At 38.7% G+C, this 23,165-nt stretch overlaps 1 protein-coding gene across 1 annotated transcript; it reads right to left on the reverse strand.

The window, feature by feature from the left end:
• Positions 1-3,220: 3,220 nt before the first annotated feature.
• On the reverse strand, positions 3,221-19,726 carry LOC137197238 (transmembrane protein 26-like). Its single transcript, XM_067610513.1, has 6 exons — positions 19,247-19,726; positions 17,061-17,157; positions 16,712-16,801; positions 7,196-7,404; positions 6,947-7,026; positions 3,221-4,542 (listed from the first exon to the last, which is right to left on the reverse strand). The coding sequence occupies exons 1-6, from the start codon at positions 19,435-19,437 to the stop codon at positions 4,247-4,249; spliced, it is 963 nt and encodes a 320-aa protein (XP_067466614.1). The 5' UTR covers positions 19,438-19,726; the 3' UTR covers positions 3,221-4,246.
• Positions 19,727-23,165: the final 3,439 nt, after the last annotated feature.

Genomic DNA, 23,165 nt, shown 5'->3' on the forward strand with positions numbered 1-23,165 from the left:
CACTGCAGCTGAAACAGAAAACACTGTCTGTAGAAGACGCAAAGAGAGGGGTCTTTACTAAAAAGACTGTAACTGTGGGAGATATTCACTTTATTTGATTTACTCAGACGGCATATTACCTTCAGATAAAATACATTTCATAAATACATTTTTGCACAAAATGAAGACTGTGGATTTTGTCCTCCATCACTTAAATTGTAAGCACATTAGGGTGGGATCTTTTCATGGCCAGTATAGAGGAATGATTACAGAAATCAAATCATCTTTCAGTGTTCATATTGGCACCTGACTGCTGTTTTAAGACAGACTGATAAAAGTGTGAACATACCCTTTAAAGACATTTGCCTCCAAATGTGTTTTAAGACATAAAATTACTCTGCTTTGAATAATAATTTGTGTCTGATATGTTTTTTTCATTTAAAGAAAGTTTAGTTAAAGTCCATTCTCAGTGTATGTGCACTGGAGAATTCAAATTCCTACATCACACTTGTGTAAGTTGCATTTTGGACCACGATTGGCTTCCAAACTAGTTGCGATGTCACAAATCATGCTCTCCTTCAACTCAAAATTTTCAGCAAGCACAAAAAACATTCCACTTTTCGCAGGTGAATGTGAAAACGGTCTTCTAGTGTCAAACTCTGCACATAAATCATTCTGCACAGTGAAGCTCAAGCATTCATGTGAAGTAACAACAAGCAAAATACATTTCTGAGTGGAGTCGGACTTTAAATGTCTCCTGTATCTCCAGTAGTACACTGTTCCCTTTCTTTAAAGGCCCATACAAATATATTTAAAGTACAGACACGAGACAAATTAAAGGAAAAACCTGAATAACGTTTTGCACTACCAAAGTGTTTAAGTGTGCGTCTTGTAATGCAAGACGCACACTTAAACACTTTGGTTTTGCTGCTTCTGGTGCTATAACTGTGTTTTATACTGTTAACACTGCTAGACATAAGACACTTACATCATCACCAAATTAATTCCCTCAAGTGCAATTTCTGTGTTGAATAGATTTTAAAAAATTGTGACTATTTTTGTCTCAGTACACTTAATAGTTATGTTGGTGTATATAGTATTTAGTACCCTTTTTTATTTTTTAAATGCTTTATTTGTAAGTTGTAAATGTTCAGAACATATATAGTATTGTTGTTTTTGTTTCTTATCCATGTGTCTGTTCTTGTACCTCTGCTGTGATGAACCTGAATTTCCTTGCATGGGGAAACTAAATTGTTTTTTAACGGTGTGAATCATATGTGAATCATACATAATGATCTTCACAGTCACCAGATCTTTTAAATAATGAACGATAAACATCAAGACATTGCAATGCTATGGATTATTTTAATTGGTCTGTGTTATTCACAGTATCATAACAATTATTATATGATTATGGTAAAACATCAAATACACGTCTAGATTTAATGCAACTTTGGGGACATTATGGGATAAAAAATAAAAAAGGTAACATGAGAAAACAGAAATACATACAGTACATGTAGCAGTGAGATTATGGAGTGACCTGTGACAACGAAACAGGAAATAAGGGAATATATTTTGGAAGAACAGTGTTCATCCCTCCAATCAAGGCTCTTTGCCAAGCAGCACTGAAGCTTTTCTGGCAGCTCACAGAGGCTCAACATCTTTAATATACTTTTTTATTGTTTGTCTGTTCTTCTTCTGTGTTACAAGTATTAAAATGTAATCAGACATTCAACAGCATCATAAAACATTAAAATGTAATCATCTCTTTGTTTAAAAACCGTTGATCAATGTGGTGATAGCAGATTTCCTGTTCTGTTTTGGATATTAGTGTTAGGGTACTTTATTATTTTTATACAGGAACCACAGACTATGCCTTTAAAGTTGAACAGCAGAGAGAGAAGAAAATACTGATAGTGACATCTAGAGACGATCTCTGGTGCCTAATAGACGGAGAAAACAGACTAACTGTCAAGACACTTTGACAGCAGCTCTGGTTTATTTTACTTTCACAGCTGTAAGCCTCTCGACGATCAAATAAAATAAGATTCTGACGCAGTATTTCACACAAAAACTGTGTAAGCCAACAAAGTCTGGCTACTGATTCATGAGCTGTCACCAGATGTCGTCATCAATTCAAGTGTTAATACTCTGATGTCCACAGTGGGGAGACAGACATCTATGTTTGTACGACAGCACAATGTATATGTATTTCATTTTTTTTTGTAGTTGCTATTGTAAGGTCCAACCTCCTCATGCCATTTTATTAAAATCAGAAATTCAGTAACAAGAGGAGATTAAAACAAAATACGCACACAATTAAAACACAATTAGTGACAATACAGGTTGAACAATTAAAGCTGCTGTGTAGGATATGTTGCACATTTAATCATAAAGTATTGATATCCCTCTTTTAACCACCTCTTGTGAAAAAGTAATATTACAAATACTTTAAAAAAAAAAAAAAAGAACAATAAACTTTCTATTCTATTGATTATTTTGATTGGTCTGCGTCATTCACATTATCATAACAATTATTATATGATTATGGTAAAACATTGAATACAGGTCTGGATTTAATGCAACTTTGGGGACATTATGGGGTAAAAAAAAATAAAAAAAGGTAACATGACAAAACAGAAATACATACAGTACATGTAGCAGTATCAACATTTCTCCAATCTGACTTTTTGTCTCTTGAAGATTTAAAATGCAGTTTAATAAGTTGTCTACTAAATATTTTCACATAAACTAGGGAGTCATAATAATGATTCTTTGACGTTATAAATCTTACAATAATTCATAGTTTTAAAGGGTATGCAATCATCAGTGGACTCCATACATTTTTGTAGCTGCTGGGTAACAAGAAGGTCTACACCACACACTGCTGAATTGTTATAAGTTCTTATTTAAATCCACATAAAAGTGACAATATTTCGTTCCATGTGGAATTAAACAAGAACTGGGAACACTGGTAGCAGTGAGCGGGTACTTATTTGCTCTTTTGTTTAAAGGGTGTGCGACACACACAAGTCAAAGTGAGTTGATTATCTGAGTGCAGTTTTATGTCTTCAGCCTCTGTTTCTTCTCATGATATTACTCAATTAGCATACCAAAAAGTCTAAAAAAAGTCAGTTACAGTCTGTCTGATGACAGTGACAGTAAGAATAGAATATGAGATGACAAATACAATGATTTCATGACCTTATTTTACACTTCTCCTTTTTTTTAAATAGGCAATTTATCCAAGAGCTACAACACATGAATCATAATTTGGAGGAGGGATTATTTCCTTCTTGCCCTCTTGATTTCTTGCATATTCAAATGTCAGAAAAAACAGAATTTATAATCTCCTTCAATACAACAAGAAATACTTGTCCAGTGTTGATATAGGGGTTTAATCAAACAGCCAACTATCACCAGGATATTTTCACAGTCTGTTCTAACTTCCCGCGTGGGCTCAGACAGGAAAATCGCTCCTCTTCGATCTCAGCCACTCTCAACACTTCTCTCTCTTATCTCTCTCTGACTTCCTGTCTTCCCGTCCTCCCTGCCCTCACTTCCGCTAAACAAGACGCCAGGCAGCACGCGGGTAGAAACTCTTCCCATCCTTATCCAAACAGTATCCTGGTTTCAGCTGCTGCTGTGTTGACAAGGCCGAGATTGTGCTTCTCGGATATTTTCATTAGTTTCGTATTGTGCTGACACGCTTAGTAATGTGCATCATCTGTATATCATATCAGAATATTTTTCACCGGGACCCCCTACACCTTTTTCCTGTTCTGCTCTGCTTCCGTCTTTTCCTCTGTGTCCCCTGCCTGCTGTTTGTAATGTCACATCAGTTATTCAGTCAAACCAGCAGCATTCTTTAAGCTGAACAGTAAGGCCACTTTGTAATTGAGCTGAGTAAGATTTTAGTAGGCGACTGAATAAATTCTTTGGTATTTTAACCGAGCTAACCGAGGTTGGCTCCAAATGAACTGAAATGACAATGAGGGGAAGTACGAGCTTCGAAATGGGTTGGATTTTAGGAAGTCAAGTGCGGAATGTGGACTTGGCAACTTGCAAGTGTAAGAAAATAGTTGCTCACAGATTTCTGCAATATACATCGCTAATTATTCACAACTAATTGATTCCACAGAGTTTAAGGACATTGTGAGAAAACTGCAGTTTTTATCAGTCTATTGTAAACAAACTTTGGGTGTGACATCTCACCATTTTCCCTGATTCCCCTTTTCCCCTGAACTGACTTGTCCCACTCATCTCATGGGACGGCACTGTCGCTCCTGTTGCTACTCCTGGAAGCTCTGAAGTCCTGGCATATAACAAACAACCTGTACAAGTTCAATATGACAACCAGGAGGTTCTTGATGGCGAAGAAACCGAGCATCTGGTGGAAGACGTTGTAGTAGGTCATGACGGTGAGCCTGACCACCAGGAAAGGCCCGTCCTGGATAAACAAGGCCTCCACAATATTCCATATGTCCGTGCTGTGTCTAACGCAGAGGGATACCTCCTGAGCACCCTGCTCACCCTCATTGTCTGAGTTGTTGTTCACCACTATTGAAAATAAAGAGACAAAAAACAAGCACTTGGTGACACAGCTGAGATGTTTTATGCAAGGAATTCTTGTAATTCATGTTTATGTATTTTTCATTTCCTTAATTCAAGATAAAAATCTTTCTTGATCTTATCATACTGAGTAAATGTCAGGGTTTCAAATCCTGCTCCTGCTCCTCTATGCATGAGTGTCTGAAGTTTGCTCTTTTGAACATGTTTCAGCCCTTTTTGAGTGCATCTCAAGATTTACTCATTACCTAGTAAAGTAAATTAAAGACTTAGGGACTAAAAAGATTCTCAATGCCAACTATAAACACTGTACATATACTACATTCACAGAATAATCCTTTCCATGTGAGTTGGCTAAATGACATACTGTAAATCCAAAACTATCTGCAAAACTAGATACAACTAGGGGTATTAAAAAACTTTAATTGAATCAATTTTCCATGACCTGCTTTCTTATATTCAAATCCTTACAACAGCTTTTTTATTTGAAGAAGTTTATCTGACATAAATATCCATGCACCCGCAAACATTCGCGAACACAATCTCATCACACGGTCCGTTTGTAGCTATTCTGCTTTCGAATATATCATATGATCATCATCAGCAGATGAAACTTTTTTTCTCACCAGCTGTTTCCAAGCTCAAGGATGAACTTTGAATCTCAGTTTTTAAGCCAACATGGGTGAAACATTCACAATAGGGGTTCACAGTTTTTCAAGTCATCAGTCTCAAAATGATAGTCAGGAGCACAGATGAACAATGAAATAGGTTTTTCTTGTTGTAATCATTCATCCTGTTTATACTGACTGTTGGAAGGTCCCTTCATAATGCACTTACAACGGAAGTGATGGGGGCCAAAAACCACAAGCCTCCCTCTGTGCAAAAATGTATTCAAAAGTTTATCTGAGGCCAACGTGAAGCTTCAGCCGTCCAAATTATTCAAATCAACTAAACATCTTCCAACACTAGTCCAAACAGACAAAGTCCCTCTTTTTGTTACTATACTTTGCCAGAGAACAGAGAAACACTGTCCGAGGAAACACAAAGAGGGAATTTGATGCTAAAAAGACTGTAAATGTGGCAGATATCCACTTGATAAGACTAACTCAGACTGTTGAAGCCTCATAGAAGCTTCAGATCAACTTTTAAATACATTTTTGCATAAAATCATGTACATTAAAAGCACATTTGAAGGGGATCTTTTAATAGCCAGTATGAAAAGGAGGAATGATTACAGCAAGGAAAACCTCTTTGAGTGTTAATATGGGCACCTGGCTCACTTGAAAAATTGTGAACGTATCCTTTAAACTGCTCAGGAAAAAAAAAGTTTGAATACTTATAATTCCATGACAACTAGGAAAACCCCATCAGCTGATGAGGATCATGATCGAAAGCTGCAGAGCAGATTCTAAATGGACCTAGTGATGGGATTGTTTCCAAGATCCAAGAATGAACTTTGAACGTCATATTTATGAACATGTTGCATGTATATGCCAACACTTTCTGTGTTTGCAAGGCATTTAAACACACTGGACATGACCGCATGTTGACACTAACAGGAAGACACACCCACGTGAGCGGACACAAACACATACTGCACACACCGGAGGAAAAATAGCTTCAATTATAAACACAACCGAGTGCTGTGCATTCAAGATAAGTGCTCTTAATGCATTATGACGGTAAAGAGACACATGAAAATATCATTATAAAGAGTCTTAATGCCTACTTGTAAATTATTAAAGATTGTGTTATGAATTATTCTTACTTTCCGAGAACAAAGTTGTGCTGTCTTCCTTTCTTTTCTTTCTTTGTTGAAACCCTATCCTTGTTCTTCAGAGGTGGGTTTACATTCTTTTCTGTGCTCAATGTAATAAGTTAAAGACATCAGCTTGTTGAGCCTTGCCTGATAACGGCTCCCACTTATCAGTCCACTTGAATCGGATAGGCTTTTTCGCTGGATAGTTTGTCAACATCATTTATGTAAAAGCCTAAATGTAGCGCTTGATTTTCTTCAAGATTATAAACATTTATACAGACTCCTAAAATACATCCTTCCTGCTACTTAATTTCGTGTTTAGCTTGCTTTGAAAGACTATAGTTATGAAAGTTGGGACATTCCCATGTCTCTGACACAGCTTTTGCGGTTGATTCAAGGCTCCGGAAGTGAAAACAGATTTTTGGGTTAATAATTTGACAAAGCTGGAGATAGAAGAGCAAAGATTTCAGCTGAACTACTTTTCGTTGTTTGCTTACACCACTGGCAGGGACACTGCTGACATTACTAATGTCTTTGCCAATTTCTAAACACATTATCCCTCTCACAGTGGAGAGGTCTCACATCTGTAACTGCTTGAGCACCAAAGCTATTGGTTTAACTGAAAAACAAACTGACCAGCTAGATGTAGGGGGAACTGCAACATGCTCCAGGTCCATACAGCTAAGATGATGTAGACCAGAGCAGGACTGTTCTCTCTGCAGAAGACACAGAAAATACAGTAAAAACATAGTAAAAGTAGGCAACGTTACTTTAAAAGTGCTTGGATTGTACACATACATATATGCGTTTTAAGTGTGAGGATGGTTATATACATGTACAGGACTGAGTGTAGACAGATAAAACTAAAACTGATTGGCCACCCACTTGACATCTGACAGCGTCTCACTGGTAAATTCAAGGATGTCTGCCGCTGTGCCAACAAAAATCAGGAGAAGTTGAGAGAGCTCATCTCTTGTGACTCCGCCTCCCAAAGGAAGGAGCCACTTCCCCAGGATGAGGAGGATGAGCAGGATCTGATGAAGAGCTAGGATCCAGTCATTGGGGCAGACAACTGAAAGAGCTTGTTCAATACTCTGGCAAAAGGAGAAAAATCGAAAGTTATTTCATAGTTTTCCAGGATGTTCGCAGGAGTTATTCACTCAGGAACCATGTTATCCCTTAATGTGCAGCTAGCTCTTGACTCATCGAATGCTACCAGTTCCTTGTTGATTGTAGGAGCCATGAATGGATTAATTTCAAGTTTGAATGAATTGCAAAGTAGTAATTCTTTTGTTTTATATTTTGGGTTATTTTGGTTTGTTTATTATTGCACAATCACGGGGATTGATAATCAGGTCACATGGATATGGGCGGTGGTATCCTATAGTTAATTTAAGCACCTGTTCACCTGCATGCCAGCTGGTAAGAGACAGAGGGTGAGTGGGTCGTCGTATTTTTTGTTGACCGCTGTTTTACACCTGATCGCTGTGATTATTTTGAGTAGCCTATATTTTGTGCAAGTTATAATAAGTTGATCTTTTTCATTAATAAAAGTTATTAAAGCTACAGTTTTGATCTCAGCGAATCTTTTTGGTAGCGTGTCGGACAAACGGCAAACAAGGCCCTACCTCAGCCTCTCAGCGACTTTTACGTTGTTGCCAGTAGTCGCTACATTTTTGTCAACAAAAAACGGCATTAAAAGAAACATCACCGGATGGCGCATGGGCTCAAGGATCGATTGGAAGGGGATTAAACAAAGCGAACATCGGAGGTGAAAGACTGAAGAAGGCACCGGCTGTCAACTATCACAACTTCAGGAGCCGCAGTCAAAGCCAAACACAGAAGCCAGGTAGGCTTACCGGTGTTTATACGCATTAAGCTGTGTATTAATGGAAGGAATGCGGCTTGCATATTCACTGCTGTGTGTCCGCTGGGGACGACTGGCTGATTGATTACCGGTGCTGAATTATCTCCGTGATGCAAAAATAAGGAATCTCCGCTTGGTCTCTTTGAAGTTGCCGCTGCGCTGTTGATGTGGAAATGTGATGTTTGCTGGATGAATTGCCTTTCGGTCTGTGGATGTGTCCTTAAATGCACAAATAATGTATTGAAAAGTCATCGAAAAGGAACTCAAAAGAGGAAAAATGAGTCAAATAAATGCTGGAGTTGCAAGTTCTCAAATGGAGTGTGGGAAAAGAAAAGTTCAACTCACCGCAAAGGCGTTGGTGAATAAAATTGAAAAGCTTCAACGGGAACGCAAAATGGCTGTGAATAAAATTAAAGGGCTCATACCACAAATGAAATCATTCATGAAAAAAAGGGAAAACGTCTCTCATGTACAACCCCTTTTAGAGAGTTTAATTCAACTTTGTGAAAATGCCAACATGTCACATAATATGTTGATTCCTTTACTCCCAGAGGATGAACAGAGGAAACAAAATGAATGGTTTTCCAGCATTGTGAAATACAGCAACACATTTAAAGGGCATGTTGAACAATGGTTGAGTGGACCAGAGGAACTGCTCCACAATGACAGTTGTGTTCAATCTGATCCTGTTGGAATCAATGAAGATGTGTCTTTTCTTCAAATAGCCGATGAACCTCAAGTAATAATGCAGGCTGCATCCATAATCATGACAGATGATATACAAGATGATGTAAAGCCAAGTGACAGTGTGTCAAATGTGGGAAGCAGAGTGTCCAGATCACAAAACTCTGCAACAGGAAGAAAGTCTGCTGCTTCTAGTATTTCATCTGCACGTCTTAAAGCTGAGGCGGACTTAGCAGCTTTAAAGATAAGACAAAAATTATTAAAGGACAAACATGAACTGGAAGAAGAGGAGGAACGGCTACGTAAAAGGAAGGAGCAGCTTCAACTGGATGAGGAAATTGCTACACACATGGCTAAGCTAAATGTGTTCAGATCTCAGAGCATCCTAAGTGGGAAAACCTCCATAACAAAGCAATCAGATGGAATGAATTCTTATTTGGAAAAAAGACAAGGAAAAACACAAACCCTCAGTGCTAAGGCAAATTCATTTATTCCACAAATGTCACAAAAGGAAATCAAATGTGACCACCTGGATACAGGAGCAAGGCCTGAGGAGAAAAATCCATCTCAGTTCTTTCATTTGAAGCCTATGTCTGTAGGGTGCCATGAACCCCAGCAACATTCAGATGCTCAAGCAACTACACAAATGCAATATGGAAATGTGTCATATGCAAATATGGGTCCAGAAAATGAAGACCAAAACAACATACTTGGTATTATGAGGAAGCAAAATGAAATCACTACACTGTTGATACAGCAGCAATGTCTTTCATCTTTGCCCAAGCGAGATATACCAACTTTTGATGGTGATCCATTAAAATATCATGCATTCATGAAGGCTTTTGAGGATGGTGTGGAAAGGAACACTGCGAGCCACAGTGACCGACTCTATTTCCTGGAGCAGTACACTAAGGGTCATCCAAAAGAGTTTGTTAGAAGCTGCCAGCACATTGATCCAGAGGGGGGATATGTTAAGGCTAAGGCTTTACTACAGGAGCAGTTTGGAAATGAGCAGAAGGTTGCATCTGCATACATGGAAAGGGCTCTTTCATGGCCTCCGATCAAAAATGAAGATGTAAAAGCTCTTCAAGATTACAGCTTTTTCCTCAGAGGCTGCTGTAATGCCATGGAAGAGGTGCAATACTTGCATGAGCTAGACATGCCTGCCAATATGCTGGCCATTATAAGGAAACTGCCTTACAAATTTAGGGACAAGTGGAGAACTGTAGCCTGTGAACCTGCAAGAAAGGCGCAGCCAGAGAGCTACATTCATTGACATCACTAATTTCATTGAGAGACAAGTGAGAATCTTAACTGACCCAGTGTTTGGAAACATACAGGATGCTCCATCGCTGACAACAAACAAAGGTGTAAGTAAGCACAATCCACAATCTCGTTCTGGAATTAAAGGAACCAGTTTTGCTACCACTGTAGCCCCTGTGGGAAACAAAACTCAACCTGGAACCAAAGGGAAGAAACATGTTCAAACTGAAAGGAAGACATGTCTTTGCTGTGGAGGAGGTCAAGCATTGGATTTGTGTCCTCAGTTGGGGAAAAGAGCACATAAAGAGAAGATTGGCTTCTTGAAGGACAATGGTGTCTGTTTTGGCTGTTTGTGTATTGGACATATCAGCAAAGATTGCAGAAAACGGATTTCCTGTGCAAAATGTGGTCTTAAACATCCAACCATACTTCACATTCCTCCAAAGGAAAAGGAATCTTACCTAGCTGAGAGGAAAGCAGAGGTGTCAGTGGACAGCACTCTGGTGGCAAGTGGTCATACTGGGGCTGGTGATCACGATTGTAAACTTCCCATAGTTCCAGTGCAAGTTAAATCCAGAAAGGGGAGCAAGATTGTCACCACCTATGCTTTCTTGGACCAAGGCAGTACAGCAGTATTCTGTACAGAGTCTCTGATGCACAAGCTTGACCTTACAGGGAAGAAGGTACATATTCTTTTACGGACAATGGGCCAAGAGAAAGTTGTGAGCAGTCACATTGTGTCAGGCTTGGAGGTAGCTGGCTTGAATGAGGAGCACTTCTGTGAATTGCCCAAGGCTTACACGCAGGTGTGCATGCCTGTTCACAAGGGGAACATTCCGAGACAGAGTGATCTTCAGAGATGGCCTCATTTAAAACATGTCAATTTGCCTGAGATTGAGGCAGGGATTGAGCTGTTGATAGGGACAAATGTTTCTAAGGCCTTGGAACCATTGCAAGTCATACGCAGTGTTAATAATGGACCCTATGCAATAAGGACAATGCTGGGTTGGACTGTGAATGGACCACTGAAAGGAGACAGTGGAGATGCAATGGACTGTGAGCAGCCAGAGTTACAAGTGAACAGAGTGTCAGTTGTGTGTTTGGACGAACTTTGGCAGCAGCAATTTAAGGCAGATTTCCCTGAATGCAGCATGGATGAACAAACTGGCATGTCAAGAGAAGATCAAAAGTTTATGGAACTGGTCACAAACTCAGCAAAGCAAGTGAATGGCCACTATCAGATCAACTTACCTCTGAGGAAAAGGGACGTTAGCATGCCAAATAATAAGAAAATCATTGAGCAGCGTGCCTTACACCTGAAGAAGAGGCTTCAGAAGGATTCCTCATTTCATGCTGATTATATGGCCTTCATGAATGACCTTGTTGCCAAAGGTTATGCTGAAAGGGTGCCTGAAGAGGATGTGGAAGTTAGTGATGGCAAGGTCTGGTATATTCCGCACCATGGCGTCTACCATCCTACAAAAGGAAAGATCAGAGTTGTCTTTGACTGTGGAGCGAGTTTCCAGGGAACATCACTTAATGCTCAGCTCCTACAGGGACCAGATCTTACAAGTTCACTGATAGGAGTGGTGACCAGATTCAGAGTCTTTGTTGCCAACCGAGTCTCAGAAATTCGCAAGGCCTCACACCCTTCTCAATGGAGGTATGTTGAAACTGCACGCAATCCAGCCGATGTTGCCTCCAGGGGTGTGAAAGTAGATACATTTCTCAAGAATGCAACATGGGTGTCAGGGCCTCATTTTCTCCTTCAACCTGAGAGTGAGTGGCCTGTCTCTCCTGACGATGCTCTTCAACTTCCATCAGATGACAGCGAGGTTAAGAAAGCTGTTGCAGTGAATGCTGTACAGGTCAGAGAGGAGGTTGATGCAGTGACTCGCATGATCCAATACTTTGACTCTTGGACCCCTCTGAGAAAGTCTGTTGCTTGGATCTTGATATTTAAGACTTGGCTCTTGTCTGTTTGTCAGAAGAGGAGACAATTGAGCATGGCTCTTGCACAGTCTGACTTGGAGACGGACCAACAAAGACGTTCATTGAAGAAAGACAGCAGAGAGGCCTTGAAGAAAGCTGAAACGGGAGATAAAGAAAAGGATTCTGGGAGGAAAGGCCCCTCCACTACTGGGGCATCAGGTCAAGCAAAGAGCTCTTCAAGAGACAGAGATGGAAAAGCTACAAAGGATGAAAAAGGAGTTGTCAGCAGTAGTAGTAACAGCAGACCTCATAACTCCTGGGTCATGGGAAGAGTCCTACAAACCTTTCCAGACAGGAGAGGTTTTGTGCGTCAGGTATGCATCAAAACAAAGAGCAGCTGCCTGGACCGACCAATAACCAAAGTCTGTCTACTACAGGAGGCCGAAGCTGGATAAGGAGTGGTTGATGCACATTGTGAAACTTTGACCTCCATTTTGACTCTGATTTTGACTGACAGACATAGAGTGATGGTAAAGATCACTCTGATAAGACTATGTGCTAGTAACCTCTGGTCTTACTGACTTATGACTCATGTACAGGATCGGGAGGAAGAAAGAAGATCGAAAATGTAAAGTAAATTTATGGACTTTGATTATTGAGCTTTTAATTGCTTCATGCCTCCTATTAACATCTGCAATGTGAGTAATTATTATGTAATAACCTAATAATTAGGGGCTGGCGTGTAGGAGCCATGAATGGATTAATTTCAAGTTTGAATGAATTGCAAAGTAGTAATTCTTTTGTTTTATATTTTGGGTTATTTTGGTTTGTTTATTATTGCACAATCACGGGGATTGATAATCAGGTCACATGGATATGGGCGGTGGTATCCTATAGTTAATTTAAGCACCTGTTCACCTGCATGCCAGCTGGTAAGAGACAGAGGGTGAGTGGGTCGTCGTATTTTTTGTTGACCGCTGTTTTACACCTGATCGCTGTGATTATTTTGAGTAGCCTATATTTTGTGCAAGTTATAATAAGTTGATCTTTTTCATTAATAAAAGTTATTAAAGCTACAGTTTTGATCTCAGCGAATCTTTTTGGTAGCGTGTCGGACAAACGGCAAACAAGGCCCTACCTCAGCCTCTCAGCGACTTTTACGTTGTTGCCAGTAGTCGCTACATTGATATTATTACAGCACTTTAGATTCAATATCTCTTTTATAATTGCAAATGGACCACTCAAATGTTATTCTAAAGCAGTTTGTAGAGATGACTCTAACCTGGCAGTGCTTGCTGTACACACCTCACCTAAGACTTCTCCTATAGCTCAAGTAATATTTGATCTGCTAAATCTTGAATCTGAACTGAAACACAGTAAAGGGCTGGGGAATGCAGCCAGCCTTGGGAGGTTTGACCACCAAATTTTTACTCTTCAATTCCCTGAAGCTTAATGGGTGTGGTGGTCATGCTATTGTTAAAATCTAAACTATTTTAAATGGTTTCCTTTTATTGTGGTTGACCTCAGACTTTGCAGGTTTGTTATTAATAGTAGAAAGTATACTTGTTGTCTGTTATCTACCATTCCCAAAGCTAAACTTCATTCATATCTAGGTGCTACTGTCTGTAATTGTATTTTCATTTTAACACATCAGTTGCTTCATTTATTTGCTTTTTGTAGTACAAGTCTCTGTCCTCTCAATTCAATAACTTTGTAAACTAATCTGATAATCATTACTGGTTTATTCTTAGGTCTGTCTGCAAAGTAAAAATAGGGCTTTTCCTCTTGTGCTGCTTTTGATATTGTAGATCATATTATTTTAATAGATGGTCTGGAATCTGATACAGTGAGAGTGGTTTTCTTCCTATTTTTTAACTTTATTTATTCAAGGAAGTTTCACTGAGAGGAAGCATCTCTTTTGCAGGAGCGCCCTGATCACATTCACACAGTTACACACATTCATACCTGGAAGCTGCCCAGTACAACCACAGTGTGATTTGGCGGCTCAAGGGCACCTCAGTCGTGGTAATGAGGGAGGGATAAGCGCTACTTTTTCACTTTACCCACCCAGATTTATCCTGCCAGACCTTCTGTCACAAGCTTGCTTCTCTAACCTTTAGGCTCCCACTGCCCATTAGCAGGTTATTTGTACTTTTTTCCTGACAGGCTGTTTCATTATGCTTTTCTGACCTGTGGAGTTCCTCAAGGGTCAATCATTGGACCACTTTTATTCTCCTGCTACATGTTGCTTTTAGGGCATTTTATCCATCTTGTATCATTCCTGCGCTTTTGATATTCAATTTTGATATTTGCAAAGCCTCATAGCCTCTCAATTCTTTCTACTTTGCATAATTGACTTGTTGAATTTAATTCCTGGATGACTCAGCTTTCTTCAGTCTCACAACAAAACTGAAGCCATTGTCTCTGCCTCTGATTGTTTGAAGCAAATAAACATGTAAATAAGCCAAGAAATGGCAGAATTAATGGGTCCTAAGGGTCACTGAATGAGGATGTTTATTTCCGTTGTATATCATTATAATGGGCAAATGAACAACACAGAGAAATCTGATGAAACTAAAATGTCTTAAAGGGTATTGCCTATTTCATATGCAAAAGAGGAGGATGTTTGAACAAATCAAGCAATTATCAACAAATGCATCTTTGATTATTTGGTTTGATGTTCTTCCTGGCTTTTAGCCTGTCATTAACACAATCCACTGACTGTTTTAGTTCTCTTAATCTTGTCTCAAAATCTCCATCAGAGAGATTGTGTAACGTTCCTTTCCAGAGTCCAGGCCTGTATTTTTGGGAAGACGCTTTGTCTCTCCCACTGGTGGGTTCTCTCTAAACTCTAACACCTGTGGGCAGCATCAAGCTTTCCAAACTTTCTGATGTTCATGTTTTTCTCTTCTGCATTCTCTCCACACTGAGAATTCTGCAGCTCGATTACGAAGTAAAGTAAGTCTCACCAGGGATCTCTTATTAGCTCAGTACTGGCTTCTAATCTGATTTAGGAGTGAATTTTAAGTTCTTCTTCGGTTCAATCCCCGGACTGGCAGGATCATTCTGGACGGGGAGTGAAAAAGCATTACCTCATTGCCACCACTGAAGTGCCCTTGAGCAAGGCCCTTAACCCAAAACTGCTCCAGTGGAGCTGCTCAAGGGCTGGCAAATCAGATTGTGGTTGTACTGGGCAGCCTCCGGGTGTGAATGTGTGTAACTGTGTGAATGTGGCAGGGCAATCCTGCAAAAGAGAGGCTTCCTCTCAGTGAAACTTCCCTGAATAAATAAAGGTTAAAAAACAAAACTGAAGAACTAAACAACAGTTTGGCCCTGAGTTCACATGTGACCTCATACAGAAATACACAGTGAAATAAGCACATAGCTATGTGGATATAGAAAAAAAAGGAGTAGGTGTAGCTTAGAATGAGCATGCAGACATTTTACAATATTTTGTTTTCTACAGACATCATTCAAGAGCATCAGTAAATTAGTTTACCAATCCATTAAGACTGTTGACTATTGTTTACTCAACAGTTAAAATAAATAAACCTGAATGTCTTGCAGAAAACTAGAATCAAGCAAATGAATTGAATAATTGAACGGACTGACATTTACTGTTTTGTTTGGTAACATGAGAGGCTGGAAGCTCCCAACACAATGTATTATTATGATGCACTGCTCTGTATCAGCTATCCTTATCATAAATGCAATTACCACATGAAATTGGTTCTACAACAGTTTCCCAGGAAAAACTTGAAAACCCAGAATGCCCTTAAGGGAAAAGTCCACAGTTTTTCAAGTCTATCTTAAAACAACAGTCAGGCACCCATATTAAAACACAGATTTTTCCTCGCTGTAATCTTTCCTATTGTTCATACTGGCTATTAAAAGATCAACCTCAAATGTGCTTTCAATGTAAGTGATGGGGGCCAATATGCACAGTGTGTGCAAAAATGTATTTAAAAGTTTATTTGAAGCTTATAGGAGGCAAAAGCAGTCTGAGTTAGTCATAACAAGTGGATATCTGCTACATTTACAGTCTTAAAAAGAGGGACTTTGGCACTAAAAAGACTGTAACGTTGAAAGATATCGACTTGATTTGACTAATTTGGATGGATGAAGCTTCATATTAGCTTCAGATAAACTTTTATATACATTTTGGCAAGAAAAACCTATTTTGTAACCTATATTTGGGCACCTGACTATTGTTTTAAGAAAAACTTAAAAAGTGTGAATCCATCCCTTAATGGTGGTATTGCAAAAATCCATACCTTATGTACACATAGAAAAATACTGGTATACTGAAAAAAGGACTAACTCTGTCAGTTAAACAGTAAACATCATGAGGTTCAGTATCTTGCCATTGTCATTTTTAGAATAATCATATGTGCTGATGAAACAGTTTCTGGAGAAATATGAGCAGTTCTGTTGAATCTTGATTTTGTAGTTCCTGGCTAGTTTCACTACCCTACATATCGTCTGTCCATATTGCACAGTCAGATGTTTCCAAGAAATCCATCATCAAAAAACCCTTGAATCATCTTTCTCATCCTTGTTCATTTTTGTTCTTTGTAGACATATCATAAGAGACAATATGTTCTACGATAAGAGGCAACAGAAGAGAAATAGATTTATCAGTCTGCTACTCTTACCTTCAGGTAGTTCGGGTTCGTCATGTTGTGCAGGGTCTCGTTCAGAGTGACCAATTTACGCACATTTTCCCAAGAGTCAAGCTTTTTGCACTGAAAAGAGTTGAGAGGCTTGTCACAGACAACCTGTACTTTTCAATATATTTCAAACTTTATAAAGCTTCGAGTTTAAAGGCAAATGCAGTACTTGATGGAATTTATAACAGTGAACTGTAGCTTTAGTTGCAAAGAGTTTTGCAATCCTCTCCCACCTGCCAACATCTGTCATTAGATGATATGCATGAAGGCTGTTTTATTGAGCATTTAAACACTGACAGTGTGGTTTTGTGTCTAGTGTGCATGCACGGAGTACCTGACGATCTTTGACTGAGTTCTGCTGGTGGTGGAGCTCCAGGATCCAGATGGAGGGAATGATACTGATGAGAAACAGAAAGATTGGCGGAGAAAACCTGTAAGAGAGACCAACAGCACTTCATCAACACAACTTCATAAAGATGCTTGGGAAAGAACGATTTAACACAAACCTTGAGTTCCCATTTAGTATTGATTAGTGAATATTACAGTTTTGTACAGCTGAAACAAGTAGTTGATTAATCAAATAGTCAACTGACAGTAAATTCATCTGCAACAATTTGATTCTGACAAATTTGATTATGATAAAATAATTGTTTCAACCACATTTCAAGCAAAAATGCTAAAAATGTGCTTTTCATATGTGAAAATCTGCTGCTTTTCTTTGTTGTATATGATAAAAAAAATAAAATATATTTGTATTGTTGACTGTTGGTGTGACAGAAGACAATTGAGAACATCATCTTGGCTTTTTTCATTATTTTGTGAACTATATAGGCCACACAAGTACTCAAGGAAAAGATTGGATTGATTAATTAATAATAAAAATAATTTTTAGTTGCAGCCTTACAATTGTGTATCTTTACAATCTGCTTTCAGTTTACTTTATCAAAATACCCCCACCCACGCCACTGCTTTTTGTAAGACTTACACAATAACAAAACACATGTTTTTCATCATCTCTGAGTGTGGAGAGAGGGAGCTGAAGGGGTGGATGTTCCTCTTCTTCACAATTTTACAATCTGACACGTTGCACCTTTGATGTGGAAGCACTATGTTTTCGGTTTGTCTGTCCGTTTGTCCCATTCTCATGAACATGATATCTCAGGAACGCCTTGAGGCAATGTCTTCAAATTTGGCACAAATGTCCACTTGTACTCAGGGCTGAACTGATTAGATTTTGGTGGTTAACCGTCAAAGGTCACTGTGAACTCATAAAACACATTTTTGGCCATAACTAAAGAATTCATACGCTAATTATGACAAAGTTTCATACAAATGTCTAATAGGATAAAATGATGAAGTTATGACATTTTAAATCCAAAAGGTCAATGGTCAACTTCACTGTGACATCATAATGTTCTGCAAAAAACACTTTTCTGACCATTATTCAACATCTTAACTCAGGGACAGAAGGGCAGATTATGACCATATTTCACATTTGGTCAGATACTGAATCGGTGACACTAATCTTGGTTGTCCACCTTGAAACTTTGGTGATTATATGATCTTCTGTGCTGCCAGGTTGAAGATGTGTGTGAATCATCCATGTTTTAGAATTTGTAGCTTCTTTGCACTTTGCTTTCCCATGGTACTTGTATGAGTCCATCCTCTTCACTTCCTTTCCCTGGATGACGACCAAGAGAGGGGGCGTCCTGATCCTCTGGTGGTTCACCACAAGCTCATTGCTTTTGCTGATACAGAGCTTTAGGTGATTATCATTGCACCATATGAGGAAGCTCTCTATCAATCCTCTGTGGGAATAGTCTCCAAGTGAAGACAGCGTGTTTCTCACTGAAAATTATTCCCTGGAATCATGCATGTCAATAAAGTGATAACTTCCTTTTCGCCAAAAAATACAATTAATACCTTTAATTAAATTCTTTCAATTTCTTCACTACAAATATTATATGAGTCTGGACAGACATGGATGTAAATTGCAACTTGACTGGTTGATGGAGACATACAACCTTGAGGCGGTATTTCTAGTTTTTAGTATATGTCAAACATGATATATGCAGTCATTGTTGTCTTTAAATAACTACTCGTATAAAGACAATGAACCACAGAACATTGTTTGCAGGTTCAGTTTAGACATGAAGGAAGACTATTTGGGGCAGATACATAACTGGGATAACAGTAAGGGCGTTCCACCCCATCCTCACTGTCCCCAGATATCAGTAAAACAAAAGCAACGGGGGAACAAGCAGGATGCAGAGCATTTAGGGAGGTGGGGGAAGGGATGCAGACAGGGGAGACAAAAATAATTTAAATTTAAGTACTACATATTGTAAATCTCCTCAGCAGAGAAAACAGTACAATTCAGACAGCTGGGATTAGTTTTACACAAAAAATAAATAGATCAAGTGTTTATCATCAACATAGCTTACTGTATAACATACTGCATAACAAATAAAATATAATACATTCACAGTACAAACACTGCATGCAAGCACCTCATCTTACCATTTGTAATCTTGTCCCTTTCGCCTCCTCAGTGTAATTATCATTTCAGCGACAAGCGGCAGAAAGAGGAAAGTCAGAAACCAGTAATTGCTGTCCTTTTTCTCCCATGTCACCCTCCAGACCCCAACCAGAGAGACGAGGAGAAATAACGCTCTGGTAATGATCGCATTTATAAACTTGAACAGGATCATCACGCTGGCTGTTTGCAGGAGGTCACTACTGTGCACCACTAATGCTCTCCCGTTATTAGTTAAGTTCCCACACAACCGGCGACTGCAGCTCTCACAGATTAGAAAAAAACCAAAAACTACTGGATGAAGAACAAAGTCCACAAAGTTTAAGCTCCGCCTCGAAAAAGAGTCACATCCAGCTGTTGTCCTGACAGGGGATCAGATAATGAGTAATGGCGCTGCTGCACGAATCTGGCTGCCGTTGAATACGTGTCAAAGCTTCTTCAGAGAACTCATTCAGAATTATTCATTAATTATGGAGGGCATCATGAGTCCATCACAGACCTCCTCTTCCTCTTTCCTGGGAATGTACAGGAGAGGGCAGCATCACATCGTCTGTGAGTCAGTGGATACATCAGCATCGTGAGGCGCACTTCTCCTGCTGTTTCCATTCCAGGAAACTGTAATTTACAAGCTCTGAGTAAACAGCGGTGCAGGGTGATTAATGGACTGCACGGTTACATTGCTACTGCAGTGCTGATTTTGTCAGTGCAGTTATGGCGCCATAGTGGAAGTGGAGGTATCCGAGTCCTTTAAATAGTAAAATAAACAAACAGTGAAATACAACAAGGTAAAAATATCCCTTAGAAAATAGAGCCAATGTCCTGAATTAAACATCTTAAATGAGTAAAAGCACAGAAGCAACATCAGTAAAATGCACTAAAATTATCCAACTTAAGTTCATTTCATCATATTATTGGATTAATATTACTGATTCACTTCAAGCAGCATTTTGATGTTGTTGCTGTTAATTATACTAAATACTTAATTACTTTTAATTTAACGATTATACAGGTAAAAGATTGTACAGTCTGAAAAGTGCCAAGTAGGAAGTACAATATTTTCTTATATTTATATTATAATATTTTCTCTAACTTATACTTAAGTACTGTAATAAAAAGTTTACAGTTCTGCCACTGTTGGGACAAAGGATTTTACTGGGGGAATTACACACAAAATAGGGTGAGAATAATTGTTATTATATCATTATATTATTATTATTATATTTTCATTAGAATATTATTTATTATTTAGTTTTTAAAATGTTTATTTCTTTTTCAAAATGTTCAGTTTTCCTATCATATACTTTTTTTCCTATGATCTACTTTATGTGTGTAAAAGGTGGATACATTATTATACTGTAATTCTGGATGCATAAAGATTTTTTTTAGATTTGCGCCTGGATTATGTTCATATAGATGTAAAACCATGCAAACATTAAAAAAAAGAGCATATACACACATACAAAAACAAGAGCAGTGTAAAAAAAACCCAAAAACAACACAAAAAGCAGTTTGCATAATGTCATGTGGTAATTTTATCAACATATCTATACAGTCATTTATGTTTTTGTAAATTTAGGAGTTTTAATTTTAACAATGGATATGTTATAATAAAATATGGAAATATAAACTCCTCAGTCAGGATTTATTCAGTTTAAAACCACTATAATGTATTCTAATCACATATCTTATTATCTCCCCACGCAGGAAATAACATGTCAGACCAAGTCCACCATGGCTTTCTAAGTCTAAAACACACAAACATGCTCATAGGCTTACACACACACACACACACACACACACACACACACACACACACACACACACACACACACACACACACACACACAAACACACACACAGAATGGAGTAATTTTGCCCTACTTGGCTGCATGCTGGGTTGATTTCTATTCAAATCAATCTGGCCAGCCAGCCAGCCAGTGCAGAAGAGGAAACAGTAGAAAAGCTTGTGACCTTGGAAAGGAGACAGACTTTTCCTGTCTTTGTTCCAAATTGTCTATCATCGTCGTTCGGTTTGCATCATGTGATATCACAATGAGTATTTCAGACAGGGAAAGAAGTACAGTAGGGTAGATAGTATCCAGCTGCATGCAGGGAAAAAAAGAGTTTGGTTACATCCTACATTAGAAAACATTGTGGGTTGAGTTTTTTTAAAGCACTATTTGTGAAACATGCCCCTGGTGTTTATCCCATTTCCTGGTTTCTAAGCTCTTTAAGTCTAGAATAAACTGTAAACAAAAAAGTGGCTCTGACACAAAAATCAAACCAATTTTAGTAGAGAGTGTTCCCCCTTACGCTTACTTGTTCAAAGAGTGAGAGACGGTCAGTCAGTCAGTCAGTCATAAAGGGAAACAAACCCTCCTCTGTTGTCTGAGACAGAGAGGCCATCCAACATCATACCCCAGACCTGGTGTTACCCAGTGACTCTGTTCAAGACTTGGCTCTCAGCTGTTTGGAGATGAGAGTGACAGAGATGGCCGAGGGGCTCTGATCGCTGATCACAGAACGTTGATTCTCTTTATGCAGCTGCTTCACTTAACACTGCTATAACGCTCACTGTTTGCTGTGTCAGCAAAAAAAAAAAAAAAAGGGAATAAAATAGACCACATTTGAGCAATAATCTATATCAACTATGAGATCAGTGTTTGAAATATTGTTGGTTATGAGTGCCTACAAATTACAAAGAAGGAAGACTATTAGATATAAAATAGAACTGAAAATTAAAATCCATTAAATGTGCTCAGGGAGGCGAAAATGTAATCAAACCCGCTTCAGTGAAACTTATGTATCAAGAAAGATCTTGCAGTCCCATATTAGGGATGTGCAATTATAACTTTCCCCTTTCTCAATAAACTCTGAGTTTTGGTTGGTTTGACTTTGAATTTATTCATTTCAACAATGCACACACAGCAAGGTGCAGACCATTGCACATCACACATCTCTTTTCCAGTTTTCGCTATCTTGCCTTCATTATTCTGGCGTCTGAGATTGTTGAGGTTGGTGTCTGAGGGCAACAGCCTCAAGCGCTACCCCAATTAAGGCCAGAAAGCTGAAAATGTTTGGTGGATAAAGCCTGATACTGGAGAGGAGTTGTGCAATGCCTTTTAATTTTGATAGCATTCATGCATAAACTGTGCACATTTTAGTTGAAGGTTTATTTTGAGTGGCCACAATTTTTGTTATCACAGTGACAAAAATCAGTCATTCATGTCTGGCTGATACCTGATCCATGTAATAACTAGTGTCAATAATGAACCAGTGTACAGAACTGGTGCATCACTTTTCTTTATGCTTCATATGCTACGTGTCTGTTTTAATCCTATAACTGCAAGTGTTTAAGGACAAAAAGGAAGATATTTTTGCATATTTATTCCTTCATAGTATATATTTCTACAAATTGGCTGTTGGTTAAAAGTGGTCTGCGGTTGAAAAGGTCTTGTCTTAACAGTACAAACCTGCTAACCCTCAGAGACTTTAATTTGTTTGGGTTTCAACAGATATTTTAAGGGTTGCATGCTAGAGCAGCTGTTTAAGGGGGGGGGGGGGGTATCACCCTGATGAGAAGAAAATTCAAGTAGAAACACTGAATCCCTGCTAGCTCATGGTATTTAAAATAACACCAGGCTTCAGCAGAATACAACAGCAATCAAAAACTTGTGCTAAACTTCTGTTTCTTTCATGTTGTATTCAAACATGCAACCAGGTTAATTCATATTTATGAGTGCGGAAAGAAACAGCGCAGCTTTTATCAGCAGTTTGTGACCAACAGCCACACCTCTCTCAAGACTGGCTAATTAATAACTAGGCTATTATGTTACACAGTAAATTACCCTCTGTTATCCTGTGTAATTCAACTGTCACCGGCTCCATGTTGTTACTGTTGTG

This window comes from Thunnus thynnus, chromosome 14, assembly GCF_963924715.1.
Source record: "Thunnus thynnus chromosome 14, fThuThy2.1, whole genome shotgun sequence".
Classification (NCBI taxonomy): domain Eukaryota; kingdom Metazoa; phylum Chordata; class Actinopteri; order Scombriformes; family Scombridae; genus Thunnus; species Thunnus thynnus.

Excerpts from the sequence above, each read along its gene's own strand:
- LOC137197238 (XM_067610513.1), bottom strand. The coding sequence starts at position 19,437 with ATGATCCTGTTCAAGTTTATAAATGCGATCATTACCAGAGCGTTATTT. Across the intron at positions 17,158-19,246 it reads AAGGGACAAGATTACAAATG|GTTTTCTCCGCCAATCTTTC; the intron begins GTAAGATGAGGT and ends TCTCTCTTACAG. Across the intron at positions 4,543-6,946 it reads GTTCCCCCTACATCTAGCTG|TGGTGAACAACAACTCAGAC; the intron begins GTCAGTTTGTTT and ends TATTTTCAATAG.